The sequence below is a fragment of the Phaseolus vulgaris genome, chromosome 11 (assembly GCF_051622355.1).
Source record: "Phaseolus vulgaris cultivar YP4 chromosome 11, ASM5162235v1, whole genome shotgun sequence".
NCBI classification, from domain to species: domain Eukaryota; kingdom Viridiplantae; phylum Streptophyta; class Magnoliopsida; order Fabales; family Fabaceae; genus Phaseolus; species Phaseolus vulgaris.
The window spans coordinates 45,868,584-45,883,525 of NC_143508.1; the positions used below are offsets into that span (position 1 = coordinate 45,868,584).

The 14,942-nt window shown below is 33.0% G+C and overlaps 1 protein-coding gene across 4 annotated transcripts; it reads right to left on the bottom strand.

Annotated features, from left to right (window-relative positions):
• Positions 1-558: 558 nt before the first annotated feature.
• LOC137818876 (P-loop containing nucleoside triphosphate hydrolases superfamily protein) lies at positions 559-12,173 on the bottom strand. Of its 4 annotated transcripts, none has more exons than XR_016517357.1 (9): positions 11,526-12,155; positions 9,389-9,603; positions 7,582-7,732; positions 6,904-7,095; positions 6,095-6,257; positions 5,783-6,018; positions 3,489-3,686; positions 3,290-3,412; positions 559-1,190 (listed from the first exon to the last, which is right to left on the bottom strand). XR_016517357.1 is itself a non-coding variant. In XM_068622517.2 (9 exons), exons 1-9 carry the CDS (start codon positions 11,928-11,930, stop codon positions 888-890), a joined length of 1,968 nt encoding a protein of 655 aa, XP_068478618.2. In that variant the 5' UTR covers positions 11,931-12,173; the 3' UTR covers positions 559-887. The 4 variants fall into 4 exon arrangements, 1 of the variants encoding a protein (XP_068478618.2); XR_016517358.1 differs by having other exon boundaries at positions 3,489-3,668; positions 6,095-6,276; XR_016517359.1 differs by having other exon boundaries at positions 6,095-6,276.
• Positions 12,174-14,942: the final 2,769 nt, after the last annotated feature.

Here is a 14,942-nt window from a genome sequence, read left to right on the forward strand (position 1 = left end):
AGATAGAAGATTGAAGTTTACAACTCAAAAATCAAAGAGAAATGTTAGATATTTTTTCTTTTTTTAACTGCACATAAATGCACATGACTTTTTATTTGTCCTGTTTCAATTTTTAATAAATATTTCTAAGTAACTGCTCATAAACTTTAGACAAAAACATTTAATAATCAATTACTACAAGTATTGTAAATGTAATTTTTACAAAGATAATGAATATCTTACACTACTTTGTTTCATGTTATATATTTTCCTCTCCAATATTTTATTTCCTTTATTTTGCTGTCTACCTTTTATTCCTCAACACCAACAGTTTTGACACCTTTTGCTTTGATTGACAAAAATAATACAAATAGTTAACGCACTATTTGCATTAAATTTTAGTAAATACTTTTAAAAAATTCTAGGTTTGATAAAGTAATTGTTATTTTCAATTTAATAATTGTTTTCGTTTGTAACAAGCCACTTTTATGCCCGCTTTCTATATATGATTATTGCTTAAGTACTTCATATGTCCAAATATTCAAGCATAAAAATAAATATTGTAGGGAAGAAAATTCATTGATAAGTAAAACCACAATATTACTTTGTACAAATGAAAGAACACAACGGTGACATCATAATGTGGTATGCTGTACATCTTACAGTTTTAAACTTCATAAAGCATTCAATAATGTTTTTCTACATGTTTACAAATTACATGACTTGTACAATTTTACATCACCCTTGCAACACGAGGGTTTATATCTAATCTTCATATATCATGAGTAAACAATTGAGTCTGTGTTTGTATCTCTCCACCTTCCATTCCAATTCACCAATTTTCTTCGGTCAAGGTTGAGTGCATAAAAGGATGTACAAACGGCTATTAAAACACAGGCCAAGTGAACCTACTCGGGTAGCAGGGGCAATTTGTTCATGGTGTTGAATGAGCCATTCACTTGGCCATTGGAGGCAAGTTCATTTAATTCACTATCGAACTCAAAAGTTTCACCACCTTTTACTTCATCAGTTTCATAATGGGATGGAAGTATGCGTAGATGTACACCTGACTCTCCACTGATTCTCCTTATTTCTAGTTGGTATTTACGAACAAGTTCCAGCTGCTGAGATATTATGTGAGACGATCTTGGTAGTAGATCCACAGGTTCTCCTTTCAGAATAACTGTATGCTCAATAGCCATTCGTGCCTCCTGAAATATGCAGAAAGAGATTGTGCCAACCATTGTTGAGTCACTTTAATTGACATATATATTGAATTTCAGTTGCAAAATATGGCACACTGTATCTTACCAGCTCAAGAATATACGCAAACATTTTGGCAATGGTATTTATCCATGTTTACTTCATTCATGCCATAATATCAGTAATCAATCATCAAATATTGAATTGACCGTAGATAGATTCAGAGTCTCTTTGGATAAAATTAGCACTTATAAGTAAATAAAATCTTAGAATATTACCTAAATTTTAACTCAATCCCATAAAATAAGGACTACCTAATTTTTACAACCTTTATCTGAGTCATATAGATCTGTTGCTACTGTGGGACCATTCCACCACCCTTGAGGCTGCAATACAAGCAGTCCACAAAGAAACCACAACTAAGACGGGTCATAAGTGACTGTAAGACAACTTAGCACCAGCCAGGAACATGACAATGCAGATAACCAGTTAATAGATCTGGGAAAGGCATTGATGGCACAGAAATTGGTCTTAGGAATTAAGTGAACTCCTCAAAATCAGCTTAAAAAATGAAATCTATCTAAACTTTAAGTCAGATCTCTAACCAATGTTAGACTAATCCGTCACCCTTGAAATTGCAATTAGTAATAGTATAGTCTCCAAAGAGTTGGCAACTAAGTCAAGATAGGAGTGTCCGCAATTAAGGCGACTTTCCAACAGAAAATAAAAAGGAAAAATAAAATAAATTTATTAATAAGTTGAAATTAATTTATGCACAAGTTAAAAATAAGGTTTTGCACAAGTAAGCATTAAGTTTTTGTTCAAGTCAAACAAGCTTTAATGAAGTTCATATGAAAATTTTCTACAAATTAGCTTCTGAATATAATAATTTTAATTTATAAAGATTTTTTTTCATTTTTCCTTTCATTTTCTTCTTAGTGTTTTTGGAGACGTTTATTAGAACAACTCTCAATAAGATTTCTCTTCTCACCATGTCAATCAACTCAACTCAACTAAGTAAAGCACCACCAACATGCAGCAAGGTTATTTCTACCTTTACGATCACTCTAGTTCTCTCCTTTGTAAAGAAGTTTGGCTCAAACTCAACGGTGGATTAAAAATATTACTAGCAATGGATGCCGTTTTTTGTCAATCAAATGATTATGGGTCTGGTATATATAACGAGCTACAAGACATTATGGAGATAAATGTGAATTCTATAGTATCCAACCACCCCATATCTAAGCAACTCTATAACAAAATCCATATATATAACTATATAATTACATATTTGCTATATCGTGTAACTAGAATTTGAAAAATCTTTAGAAATTATTTTTTTATTGAATAATATATTGCATTAATTAATGATTTCTGTTTTATTAAGTTTTAATCATTTTAGTATTAAAATAATATCATTTGTTTTACTAATTGGTAAAAAAAACGACACACCAAAATTATTATTTAACTAAAATGATTAATGGGTTCTTGTACGGGTCTTTTCTAAAACTCGGGTATGGTCTGGAAAACTCTGATATCCTACCCAAATCTTAGTCATTGTCATCCACTCGTGCCTACTCCTTCACCACAATTACATTGATCACGCAGCATCTGTTGTTGTTTCAACCCCCGCCAATTTTCTTTATTCTATTTCCAAATTAAAATCACCTAAATTGCAACTCAGGCCATGAAGGGCATCCTCATCACCATTTTAAGAATAACATTTCACCGCTTCAAATAATTTCCACAACCACATTTAACTGATAATTGTTTTTCATCATATCATAAAATTTATAACAATTACTACTTAATTTGGATACCTGCTGCATTTCTTGGTAAGAAACACCACAAATTTAGGTATGAAGCTACAAATAAGCAAGCAAAGATACCAAAGGAAAGCAATAATGAAAATATATTATGCTGACACCAGAATCCAAACAGCTAAATGACTACATCTGAATTCATTTCCATGTTTCTAGTGCTAAATTTAGGACTTGAGCTATCTGTCTTACACAACTTGTGATTTTGACCATGAATTGATAGCCTCATATAAAAATAAAACAAAAAAGGGAAAGGAAAGATGTTAAAACTACAACATTTACATTACCTCCAAAGCATCAATCATCTCTGATGATTTTATCTTGTCTGTTAGTTCAAAATCCTTTACACCATCTTCATAATCACTTACTAATGCCCGTATAGCTTTTGTTACATGCTCCAAAGAAGTTGTCTAGAAGGAAAAATAATATTGATTAGCAAAAGTGTATGACAGTATAGCTGCAAACGCAATTTTAGAAAATCAATACCTTTGTCACATAAATGGGAATATCATGAGATTTAGCAGCAGCCTGGATCCCTGGATTCTTTTTAAGCTTTGATTGCAAGGCAAGTAAAGCATTTGCTTCACTAATATTATCAGTCAATTGAATGGCCGCATCATTCATTTTCAACTGCTTAATCCCTTGAATAACAGTTGCGTCTAAAATCTAGAATTACTGACCACTCTGTAAGTTAAACAGATGATAAAATATAAAAACAAAAAGAGCTTGCATTATTCATTGCTCGGCTTGACCAACAATGCTATGAACTCCATATTCCCTAGGATTGCAGAAGTTACTTTTGACTTACAATAATCATGATTTATCTAATTGTCAACACTGTCAACTTAAAATCAAAAAGTGAAAGGCACCAGCATACACTAAATGGGAGAAAGAAATTTAAGCATCAGGCGCATTAATTCAGTTTAATTTCATACTTTTTTACATTATATTTCCTCTGTCTCTATCATAACTAATGCACTCACATTTCAATTGAAGAAGCATGTTACTGATATTTCCCCCCCTCTTTCTCTATTACTGATATTTATCCTTTCTGCCCTCTGCCCTTTCTTTTCTCCTCCGTTATCTTATTTTATTGTTTATTTATTTGTTTGCCTAGGAAGGAAATAGTCATGTAAATAAGATATAACATTTTCAAGCAAATCTTCAAAACTATTTGTCCTTGGCAGTGACCCTGATTTGTGGAGGACAACAATTTAAAGTTAAATATAGAATAATAAATGAAATTGAAAGCTAACTATCAATCTAGATTTAAGAGGGAATGGGATGACAACAATTTACGGCCAAATATAGAATGATAAATGAAATTGAAAGCTAACTATCAATCTAGATTTAAGAGGAAATGGGATGACAACAATTTACGCCTAAAGATAGAATGATAAATGAAATTGAAAGCTCTAACTATCAATCTAGATTTAAGAAGGAATGGGATGACACTAGCATATTTCCCATAAAATTCTAGTGTGTTGGTATATAAAGCTGAAAATAATTATTACAAACAAATTAAATTCCATTTAAGGAAGGCTAGTAACTAATGGGGAAAGATAAAGATATGGAAAGAATGTAAATTGGCAAGAGAAGAAATGAATGAATTTGAGTCCATTGTTTCCTGAAGTAGAACTGATCCAATATTCCATTGCATGCACAGAAATTCAAAAGTCAATCTCAAATTTTCTGTCTTACGATTTAAAAGAGCTTCAAACTTGTTAGTGTAGTTATTTTTAGAGTTAGTTAACTAACTCCATAAATAATGTTCATTGGGGGCCGAAAGGGGGTTATGAATTCAATGGTAAAATTCTCTTTCTGTATCTCATTGTATAATTAAAGATTGTTAGTATTGATTCAGGCGAAAATATTCTTGATAAGCTGCAGTAGGACATTGTAACTAATTACAAGGGTGTTGTTGGAAGATTCTACAGATCTCTTTGTAATTATTATTTTATAGTTAAGAGTTATCTATATATAGAGGTTGATGTACTGTTTCAATAAATCAATTCAATGAAGACTTTTCTTACATACAGTTTAATCTTTTTGAAATTGGTATCAGATCTCCCAATCTTAGGGGCTCTCTTGCCGCATTTCTTGAGTGTCATCTTAGCAGCGGTTCTTTTTTTGGGATGCCCAAAGTGTACCCATTTTCTCTTATTATCGAGGTTTCCTAAAGTACACCCAATTTATTTTCACAACCATCATCTTTGTCACTGCCTTTTCTACCACCATCGTTGTCATCACTGTCGTCGAAGCCTTCCAATCAGACTGGCAATCACACTAGGGGATTCCTTGTTCTCTGATTTATCAACTGCTAGAGTCACACCACTTTTTTCTCTCTGAGTGGATTCATGCACGATGCCTTTTTGGCGAGTGATGACCATCCAACAGTCATTCCAACTGTTGCTCGCTTCGTCAAAGTTTCCTTGAGGTAGCGATTCCAGACCTACCCCTGTTTTGCCCTTTCTGCATGGGGTTGCATGTCTTTACTATGAAAAAAACACAGTTCTTGACATGCTTTTTTTTCTCTGGTTTGTTTCTTTTAAAGCTAAGGAATCTCTTGATATTTGGCATGGCTCAATACATTTTTTTATCTCATACAGTTTAATCTTTTTCAATTGTTACTGTATCAAAACTTATCATAAATGGCATCAAGAGAATTAAGAAGAACGCCACAGATAAGGAAACATAACAGGAGTAAACTTTTAGTAAATATCAATGTTTACTTCATGCATTTGTAGTAAGCTCTTAGCTATTGGATAACAATATCTTACCCCATAACAAAACAGGCTAAGTGGCAATTTATGCTCCCATGAATCTTCTACCAAGTCAAGAGGCAACTTGAAAAGTGATTCATTTTGGCTAGTTTGGTCATCAGCTCCCTTTGTAACTTCTTCAAACATAATTTCACCATTTTTTTGAAGAGAACTGTCACTAACAGGTCCATCATCTAAACTCCTTTCCTCCTCTTGAGACTTCATCTTCCGAATTTCTACATTTGGAAAACGACCTACACCAACAAATCAAAGAGCATAAAGTCATGTATCAATCCACTACAACCGCTTACGTTTACAGTGGAAGCTTACCAGAAAGAATAGCATCAACAGTTGCTTCAAGGCTACGGTGAATACGCAATTCTGTCTTTGAAATAATCTCCACTCCGCAACTAAATGTAGATGGGCCTTTCCTCTCCAATACTGTCTTCTGAACACCCCTGCGACTGGCCTCTTCATCCCCTAGTGTCACGCTCTAAAAAATGATAATATAGCTGAAGTAACCAAAAAGAATAAAAATATGCTCATAATTTAGATGATTGGTGATTGTAAATTCAAGTATTAAAACCTGAAGCAGAGGAAAAAACATACAAGTTATTTTTTACCATGCTACAGCACACTTTCTGAACCTTGTAACTGCTAAGAGACATAATATAAAAATCCACCATGTGTCTTTACCTAACAACCTAAATCTCTGGGATAATTGGCTTATAATTTGGGTCTTTGTTACGGTATTTTCAAGCCATCGACAGAAGAATATTAATGATTCAAGTATGTTACAATGTAATTCGCTATCACGCTCACACTGATACTGGGTATGAAGCAGACAACTCTGGGTTTAAGTCACACTGACAATACCACGTCATTTTCATTCTTGTGCCATTAATCCATTACAGGCTACACACACACATTAAAGATCACTAATTCATAGAAGTTAAAATACTATAAGTGTTTTGATTAGCTTAATTTTAGGGAAAAAAATAATTTCAAGAAGCTTCTTGCTAAAGCTTTAAAAAATTATTATTCTGAAAAATCATTTCTAAATATGAGCTAAATCTAATTCAATTGTGATATACAAGAAATCAACTCGGAATCCTGCTTAAGATGTAGGAATACCTCACCTGTATCCCTCCAACAAGCATCTCTAATGAAGGATTCATTATCAGATTCTCAATTGTGATTCCATGTGCAGTGGCAACAAGCTGAATCCCACGTTGTGCAATTGTGCTTGCAGCCATTGCTTCAAGTTTTGTACCAATTTCATCAATTACAATCACTTGTGGCATGTGATTTTCAACTGCTTCTATCAATACCTGAAAAATTATGTACAATAACCATATAAATGGCATGAAAAGTTTGTTGCATTTTTTGTAACAGGTGTGATATTATTCGAGTACAGTGCAAATTTGAATAATTATTTTTAAAGAATAAATTTTAAGCCTAAAAGTAATTTCTTTCGTTGGTGTAAAGATATGAAAATTTCTGAACTTCAGAACTAATTCTGGAGTGATTCCTATTAAGCTAAGGTGTGGTGATTCTAAGGATTCCCCAGGGAAAAAGAGATATGTCTCCTATGTTAAGCGTAGCATGTAGAAGTAGCAACATAATTTCATAGAATAATTTCATGGTGTCGTCAATCTGTTTGATTCATTCTATAATATTTTAAAGAATGTACATTGAAAAAATGTCAAAATAAGTTCCAATTGCTTTCAGAAACATTCTCAGTCACAACTGATAGTATAGTTACAGTTTCAACACGAAGAAACAAGAAGTTAAACTTCAGCAATTGCAGCTAATACCTTATGTTGCATATCAGAGTTGGGAACTTGCATTCGTCGAGCATTGCCTATTCCAGCATGAGGTATATCACCATCACCCCCAATTTCATTGGAGGTGTCAACAATCATCACACGCTTCTTATAATCATTTGCCAGCATCCTAGCAATTTCCCTAAAAACATAGAATAAAATAGTGCTCAATTCCCATGGGAAAACTGGAAAAACGTGTATAATAGTGATAAGGGAAAAATGTGTTTAGTTCATGCTGTTTGGCCAAATTTGGTTTTAGTCTATAATATATACTTCTAAATTAATAAGTTAGTCCTCAAACTTTAGAAACAGATGTGAACTTAATCTCTTCTCTAACTTTGTGGCGATAAAAAAACTATAACTAAATGTTTAAGCTAAGCATATAAAAAAACTAATTTCACATATTACGGGTTCACTAATTTAAAAGGGAAGGTACTAAAGTAAATCTTGACAAAAAGTATAAGGACTAAAAACATACTCTTTTCTAGTAATAACAACAATATTACTACATACATAAATAAAGCATCGCCAAGAAAATAAAAATATTACATTTTGTTGAATGCCGAAAAAGATCTTGGCCCCTAAGGAATGGGGAATTGCAGAACTCAAACATAATTTTGAATGAAAAAGTTAACTAGATAAAAAATGGAACCATGGAGAGAGTGTGAAATTTTACACCCAACTTAGAGATCAACCATATAACATCATACACTGTAAGGAAATCTGTTGTAGAACTTGACCTAACAAGTTCACCAAAAACACACAGAAATGTCTACCACAAAGACAAGAAACAAAAATAAAAGATCAAGGAAGTGAATCAAATACATAAAAATTCAACATGATTCAATTAAAGTGCTAACGAATTTCAATCTCTGTCCACGGGCAAACTTCACTAAAACAAATTCTTCTTCATCCCACAAGTTACAGAAAAAACTTATCAGAGATTACAATTCAAACGTTACTCTTTCAAGAATAGTGAAAGTTCACAACAACTCTTAAACTCAATTCGCGGAGTATCAACAATTAAAACAAATGTCTAAACAAGAGTCGAAGAGAAGAGTAAACAAGATCAATATTGGTTCACTCAACAATAAAGGCTACGCTCAATCGCCTTAAGAAACCCACTTAAGAGCCTTTCACTAAGTATTCTTCACCTCTCCAAATACACCAAGTACTCTTTATCTCTCCAGGTACACCAAGTACTCTTTACCTCTCCAGGTACACCAAGTATTCTTTACCTCTCCATGTACACCAAGTATTCTCTACCTCTCCAGGTACACCAAGTATTCTCTACTTCTCTAGGTACATCAGGTATTCTCTACCTCTCCAGGCAACCTGTCCTAATCTCCCTGAGATCAAGACCTTTTAACAATGAGAAAACCTCTCTATAGAGAGAACAGTGAAAGCTCTAAGGGTATACTTCACAGTGTGAAGGATTTACAAAGGTTTAGCTCACAACCCAATCTCACAATTTAGCTCACAACCCAATCTGGATTTACAAATCTTTCGCTAAAATTTGGAGGATGCTTCCATCACATACGAATGGATGTGTTTCACAATTGAAGAGCAAACACACATGTATCGTCAGATAACCTTATACAACAAGACAATCAGATTTTACTAAATCAATTTTTAACAAAATGAGTAATGAGAAAATGATAGAACCATATCGAACAACATTCATACAACAATCAAGAGCAGGAAGAAGCATAATAGATGTACATTTATACACTTTAGTGAGGAAACTATTACATACATATTTAGCTCAATTTTATCATATGACAAAAAAATCACTGACCTAATAATTGTAGTTTTGCCTACTCCTGGAGGTCCAATGAGCAACAAAGAAGCCCCATCCTTAATCAAATCTTGCAACAACTTAGCACTCCCTGAAATTGCCCGGCCAACTCGACAAGTTAGACCAATAATTGTGCCCTTGCGATTTCTGATGCCACTAATTCGATGCAATGTTCTACTAATTCCTGCTCGATTATCAACAGCAAAGTCACCAACCTGCAAGATGTTGCTCTCATGAATTGACAATTATAAATAATTATATCTTTCCATGATCAATCAAAAGTTACAATCTTACAGGGTCATGGTTCTAGTCCAATCCAAAACACCATCTCTTTCACTTTCCACATTCGTGCTTCTAAGCAAGAATGTATTGTATCATTTTTTTAATACATTCAGAGTTATCGCCACAACTTAAACTTAGGGATTTCAATCAAATTCATACATATCCCAAGCTTACATTTAGAAGAGAATAAATGGAAAAGAGATGAAAGAGGTCAAATAAATGAAATTTCTCAAAAAAGGTAAAATCAACTTATGAAAAAGTTAGAAAAGAGAGCGATGAAAAAGTTGAGAGATACACATGCTATTTTTCTGAAGTTTATCTAAATTACCTATATTACTTTGTCTGTCAAACCATAACTTTGTTACCTTTTCCAGGAAAATTTAAGCATTTAAATATTCATCTATGGTTTCGATTGGGTAGTGTCAGATAGACAAAATCATCCAAGCTAAACTAAATCCTATGTGGGAAACTAATAGTTTGACTTTGATTGTATCAAATTGGATTTTGATCAATCACTTTCTACCTTAAAAAAATTAGTTTTAGTCACTATACTTTTAGTATATACTTTTAAATTTAGAAAACCATATTAATTGATATAGAAGTACAGGAACCTTAACCACGTTTGGCTCAAAGTATAATGACTAAAAATACATTTTTTTCCTTAAAAAATGTGTTTAACAAACATGCACTATAAAGGCATAAGTTTTAAACCTGTCAATAAATCATCCTCAGTATTTTCCATTGCCTAATTAACATGAAATTACCTTAAGACATAAACAACAAAAGAACTGAACCAGCCAAATCAATTCTTATAAAAAAAAAGAAACAAAGCAAACAAAACAAGAATTTTCACTTCCATTCCATCCTGAAAAAATGTATTTGGTACTTTGCTCTAGTTACAAACTTCATTTCCAAAAGAGAATGCAAAATCAATATACATAAACAAACACACATCCAAAAGTAACATAATTCCAACACAAATAAACTATCAATTTGTTCCCTCCCGGCATTTACCTTCTCTCGTGAGTAGAGAGATGCAATGAAATTATCCTAGTAGTCCCTAAAGTATCAAATATCGATAAGTTTGATTCCCAAATTGATATAATTCATTAAGGACGGATTTAAAGGACTTTCCAATGCTAGAAGAATTACTTAACATGATTTGTAATACTTGAAGAAGGATTTACCTGTATAATGGGGTAAATCACCCATCTAGTTCGTAAGAGTATATAGTGTTATCAGATTAGTGCTGAAAATAAGAAAATTTTAAAAAAAGTTTCTCAAAATACAATTTGCAAATCACTTTGATCCAAAATTTAAAACGTAATGCGAGTAAGTAATAATATTAACATGTGTTTAAAAACTAATGCGGAAGCAAGTAATTAAGTTTCGGACGAAGTTAACATCTACCACTTACTTTAAAGTTTTTATAACTCGTACTAATGTGAATACCCAATACACTTTCTTAACCAAAATGTTCTTTTACCTTATACAATGAATTTACTTTATAAAATTGTTTGGACGAATTTTCCAAAAGAATTCCTAGAGACGAATAAAATGAAATAAATCTCGCCATAAACACTTCTAAAGTAGAAGAAAAGGAAACTAACTTCTCCACCAGATAATATTAGTTTGCACTAGTTAAAATTAAAATTAAGAGAAGTTAAAAAAGAGCACTCTTACAAACACACAACCTAATTTCAGCTTATTGAAAAACTAGCTTCAAATTTTTGTCATGTGTTTTTTCCCTGAAAATATTTATGGATAAGCTCGTCCAAACAGACCCATCTAGAAGAGAAAGAGTAATACTCTAGGGGATAACATTAAACTAATGGTTTATTTATTGTTCCAATACCTGAGCAGTGGCGTGCTCGATATCCTGAACCGTGATAGGATACTCCGATATCACGAAATCGCCGGAGGGGAACCTCGCGAGCGGTTTCCGGCCCAAATCCATCACCACCTCGATCAGCTGCGGCAGCTCCATGTGGTCGCTCACGCGCCGCCGCAACTCCTCCGGCAGCAGCGCGAGCAGCCGCCCCAACTCCACGTCCAGCTCATCCTCCGGGAAAACCGAACCGGAAACGACCGGGAAACTGGCGCGCAGACCGGGACCGGTTCGGGGCCGAGGGACAGAGGGAACGACGGGCGGGTAGAAGGGCTTGGGCGAAATCGGGTTGGGAAGGGGCGGTTGCTGGGAAAGACGTTGGCAGCAACGAAAGTGAAGCTGAAGCTGAAGCGGAAGAGTGAACCCAGGCATCGGTTTTGGCGGGAACCGTTCAGTGAACGTTTCTGAGCAAAATTGTAATTTCCGTTTCTGAGACTATTTTTTTCTGGTTTCTAAGCAGAGATGGAGGATTTCAATTGGGACGGAACGCAACGTGTTTAATTTTGCTTTTTCGGTTTACCTTTGGTTTTTTCGGTGTGAAAGCAATGGATAGGGACGATTTTGTTTTCGCAAATGAAAATAACATTTTAATCACGATTTGTACATAATACTCTCATTTTATCCAGTTTCACTAGTCAGGATCTTATCCGAGGTTATTCCGGAGGTCCATGGATTGGAAAATTCATAAAAAAAAAAAAAATTAGATTCAGAAATTCATAACGCAATTTAGTCACTTGGATTCAACAATCCAGAAAACAATAATTTATCTCTCATCCGAAAAGCGAAAAACACAAATTAATTAATTTTGATTCAGAAATCTGGAATACATTACTGCATCCCGATATTTGGTAACACCGAAATCTCCATAAGCGCCTAAAAAAAACTTAAATCTTACCTTTACAACCCAAAAACATTTCGGCAACGTTGTGTACTCCTCCACCTTGTTCCGAACAATTACAAACACCCTTCACAATAGTTGATATTCAATTATGAAGATGAACAGTGACATGAAAGTCCACCATGGTGCCCTTTTCAAATTATTGGTGAAGGTTAATTTTAGGATATTTAAAATTGTGGGTTGCAGGAAGAAAAACATGGGGTGGAGGAAGAAGAAGCCTAAGTTCTGTTTAACATATTTTAACCATTTATTACGTACTTAAATAAAAACTAATTAATATTTATCTTATTAATTAGACAAGTGTTTTTATTTTTTTAGTTTTTTTTTATTTTAACGATTAGATTTCGTAGTAAATACACTAAATTGGTTATCTAATTTATTCTGAATAGAAGAAATGATTATGTTAAGATCAAAGAGAGAAAAGAAAGAGAAAAAACACAAAATAGAGTAACCTACAACACATTCTAACCCTCTCTATTGTAAAACATAAGCTGAAGATTCTCTAACTTAAATCTTCTCCAACACATAAAACCATTCAAATGTATGCTCACTTGAATATGAACACATAAATATGTAATGGAGAATGTTGTATTAGTCTTAGAAAGTTCAAGCATACTAAATAACTTTTACGTATTATATCTTATTTTGATGATGATAAATATGATTAAGTTTTGAATTGATAATAAGTATTCGTATATATTTTATTTTGATGATGATAAATATGATTAAGTTTTGAATTGATAATAAGTATTCGTATATATTTTCTATTTAAAGATAATTGTTATTAAAAGTTAAAATAGTACATGTTATATATATATATATATAGTCTAATAACAATCATAAAAAATAATTAATGTTAGAGAAAAGTTCAATATTATTTTCATTAAATATTAAATATAATAAAGTATAAAATATGTTCATGTTTCGTCTTTAAAATAAAAGTTTTTGTTCAATAACAGATTGTGTAAGATACAAATATGTTATCTATTGGACGATACAACAGTGTACCGTTTCTTTCTACATCTAATAAATAATATATTTACTCAAATAGTCTTATGTTTTTTTTTTTTTTATCAGCACATATAGTCTTATGCTAACATGTGACATGGAATGTTTGTTTCCTACATGTGACCAAGAAGATATGTACACATCAAATGATCTCTTAGAAGAAGAGTTAAAATTGTTTTGCTTCAGCAACTCTCTAGCGCTTGCTTTATCAACCTCAGAAAAGTCTATATGTTCTGTACAACTCTGTGTTTTACACTATTTTAAGTAAATGCACTTCGTCCAATGAGAGATAAGTCCATTCACCTATCAAGCTACTCAAACACAAGGAATACATTCTTTTTAGCCAGGAGTGACTGTTTGACAAATAATACTTGGTTATTAGCTATAAGTGACAGTTATTCAAAGAATACCCAATTAAGCCAGAAGTGGATTTTGAAAGAATACTTGGTTAAGTCATGAGTGTGTTGAACAAGAGCTTTAATGTCTCCAAATCCATGAAGATTGGTTGAAGGCCTTGTTGTTGCTTGTGTATGTGGGTTTTGGGTAGTTTGAATTTGTAAATCCACTCTTAGTTAGGATCCAAAGTTGGTTTAAATCAAATCCTTTTGAAAAAGAGTTTTTTACAAAGAAGTGGGAAAACAACCAGTTGTTCTATCGTTTCAATCGGTTGTTTCACACTTAGTGTTTTTGAAACAGGTTTTGATAAAGCTTGAAATTGGTTGACCTTGTTGTCAAACCAATTCAATCGTTTGTTTCAACGTTTCAACCGATTGTTTTTTTAAAATCCTTAACAGAATTTGTTAAGTTAGGTAAATCTGTTTTAATTGATTCAAAACTGATTTGGCTTTTGCATTAAATGTTTTTTAACAGCTATTTGGAGTTTAAATAATCTGTTTTACGCTCCTAGTAGTTAAAATATCATATTAACATCTTTCAAATCAGTTTTCTCCAAGATTTGCCTCAAGCTTTGAATTTTGCTAAGAGTGGAATATGATTGCTTTGTAACTTTTGAGCTTAATCTATATCGGGTGTGATCAATCCTTATTCTCTTGTATACTGTAATTTTGTAAACGTATTGTGTGCAAATCCAGAGGGTGTTCTGTGATCTGTAGTGTGTTGTTTGCCAAAGGAGGTGTGTGTTATTGAAGGGTTCAAGATCACCTCTTTGGTGTGTGATTTGTAATCAAGGTTGTTGATTGCTTAGTGGAATACCCAATGGTTTTTGGGGACTGGATGTAGCTCTTGGTATAAGAAACCAATATAAATCTGATGTGTGATTCTTTCTATCATTAATCTCATTTAAATCTGTTTTGACTTGTTTTTTTAACTGCTGATAAAAACAACTGGTTGAATCGCATAAACAACCAATTGAATTTCTGGAAATATAATAAAACAGATTTGTTTCTTGGCTAACTTGATTCCTTTCTCTTTGATTCTTCATTGGCTTTCTTTATACCTTCAAAGTTTGTGAAAATCTT

Coding starts and splice junctions, on each gene's coding strand:
- LOC137818876 (XM_068622517.2), bottom strand. CDS start 11,930: ATGCCTGGGTTCACTCTTCCGCTTCAGCTTCAGCTTCACTTTCGTTGC. Junction 9,604..11,525: donor TCGAGCACGCCACTGCTCAG/GTATTGGAACAA, acceptor AACATCTTGCAG/GTTGGTGACTTTGCTGTTGA. Junction 6,019..6,094: donor TGTTGATGCTATTCTTTCTG/GTAAGCTTCCAC, acceptor TTGTTGGTGTAG/GTCGTTTTCCAAATGTAGAA.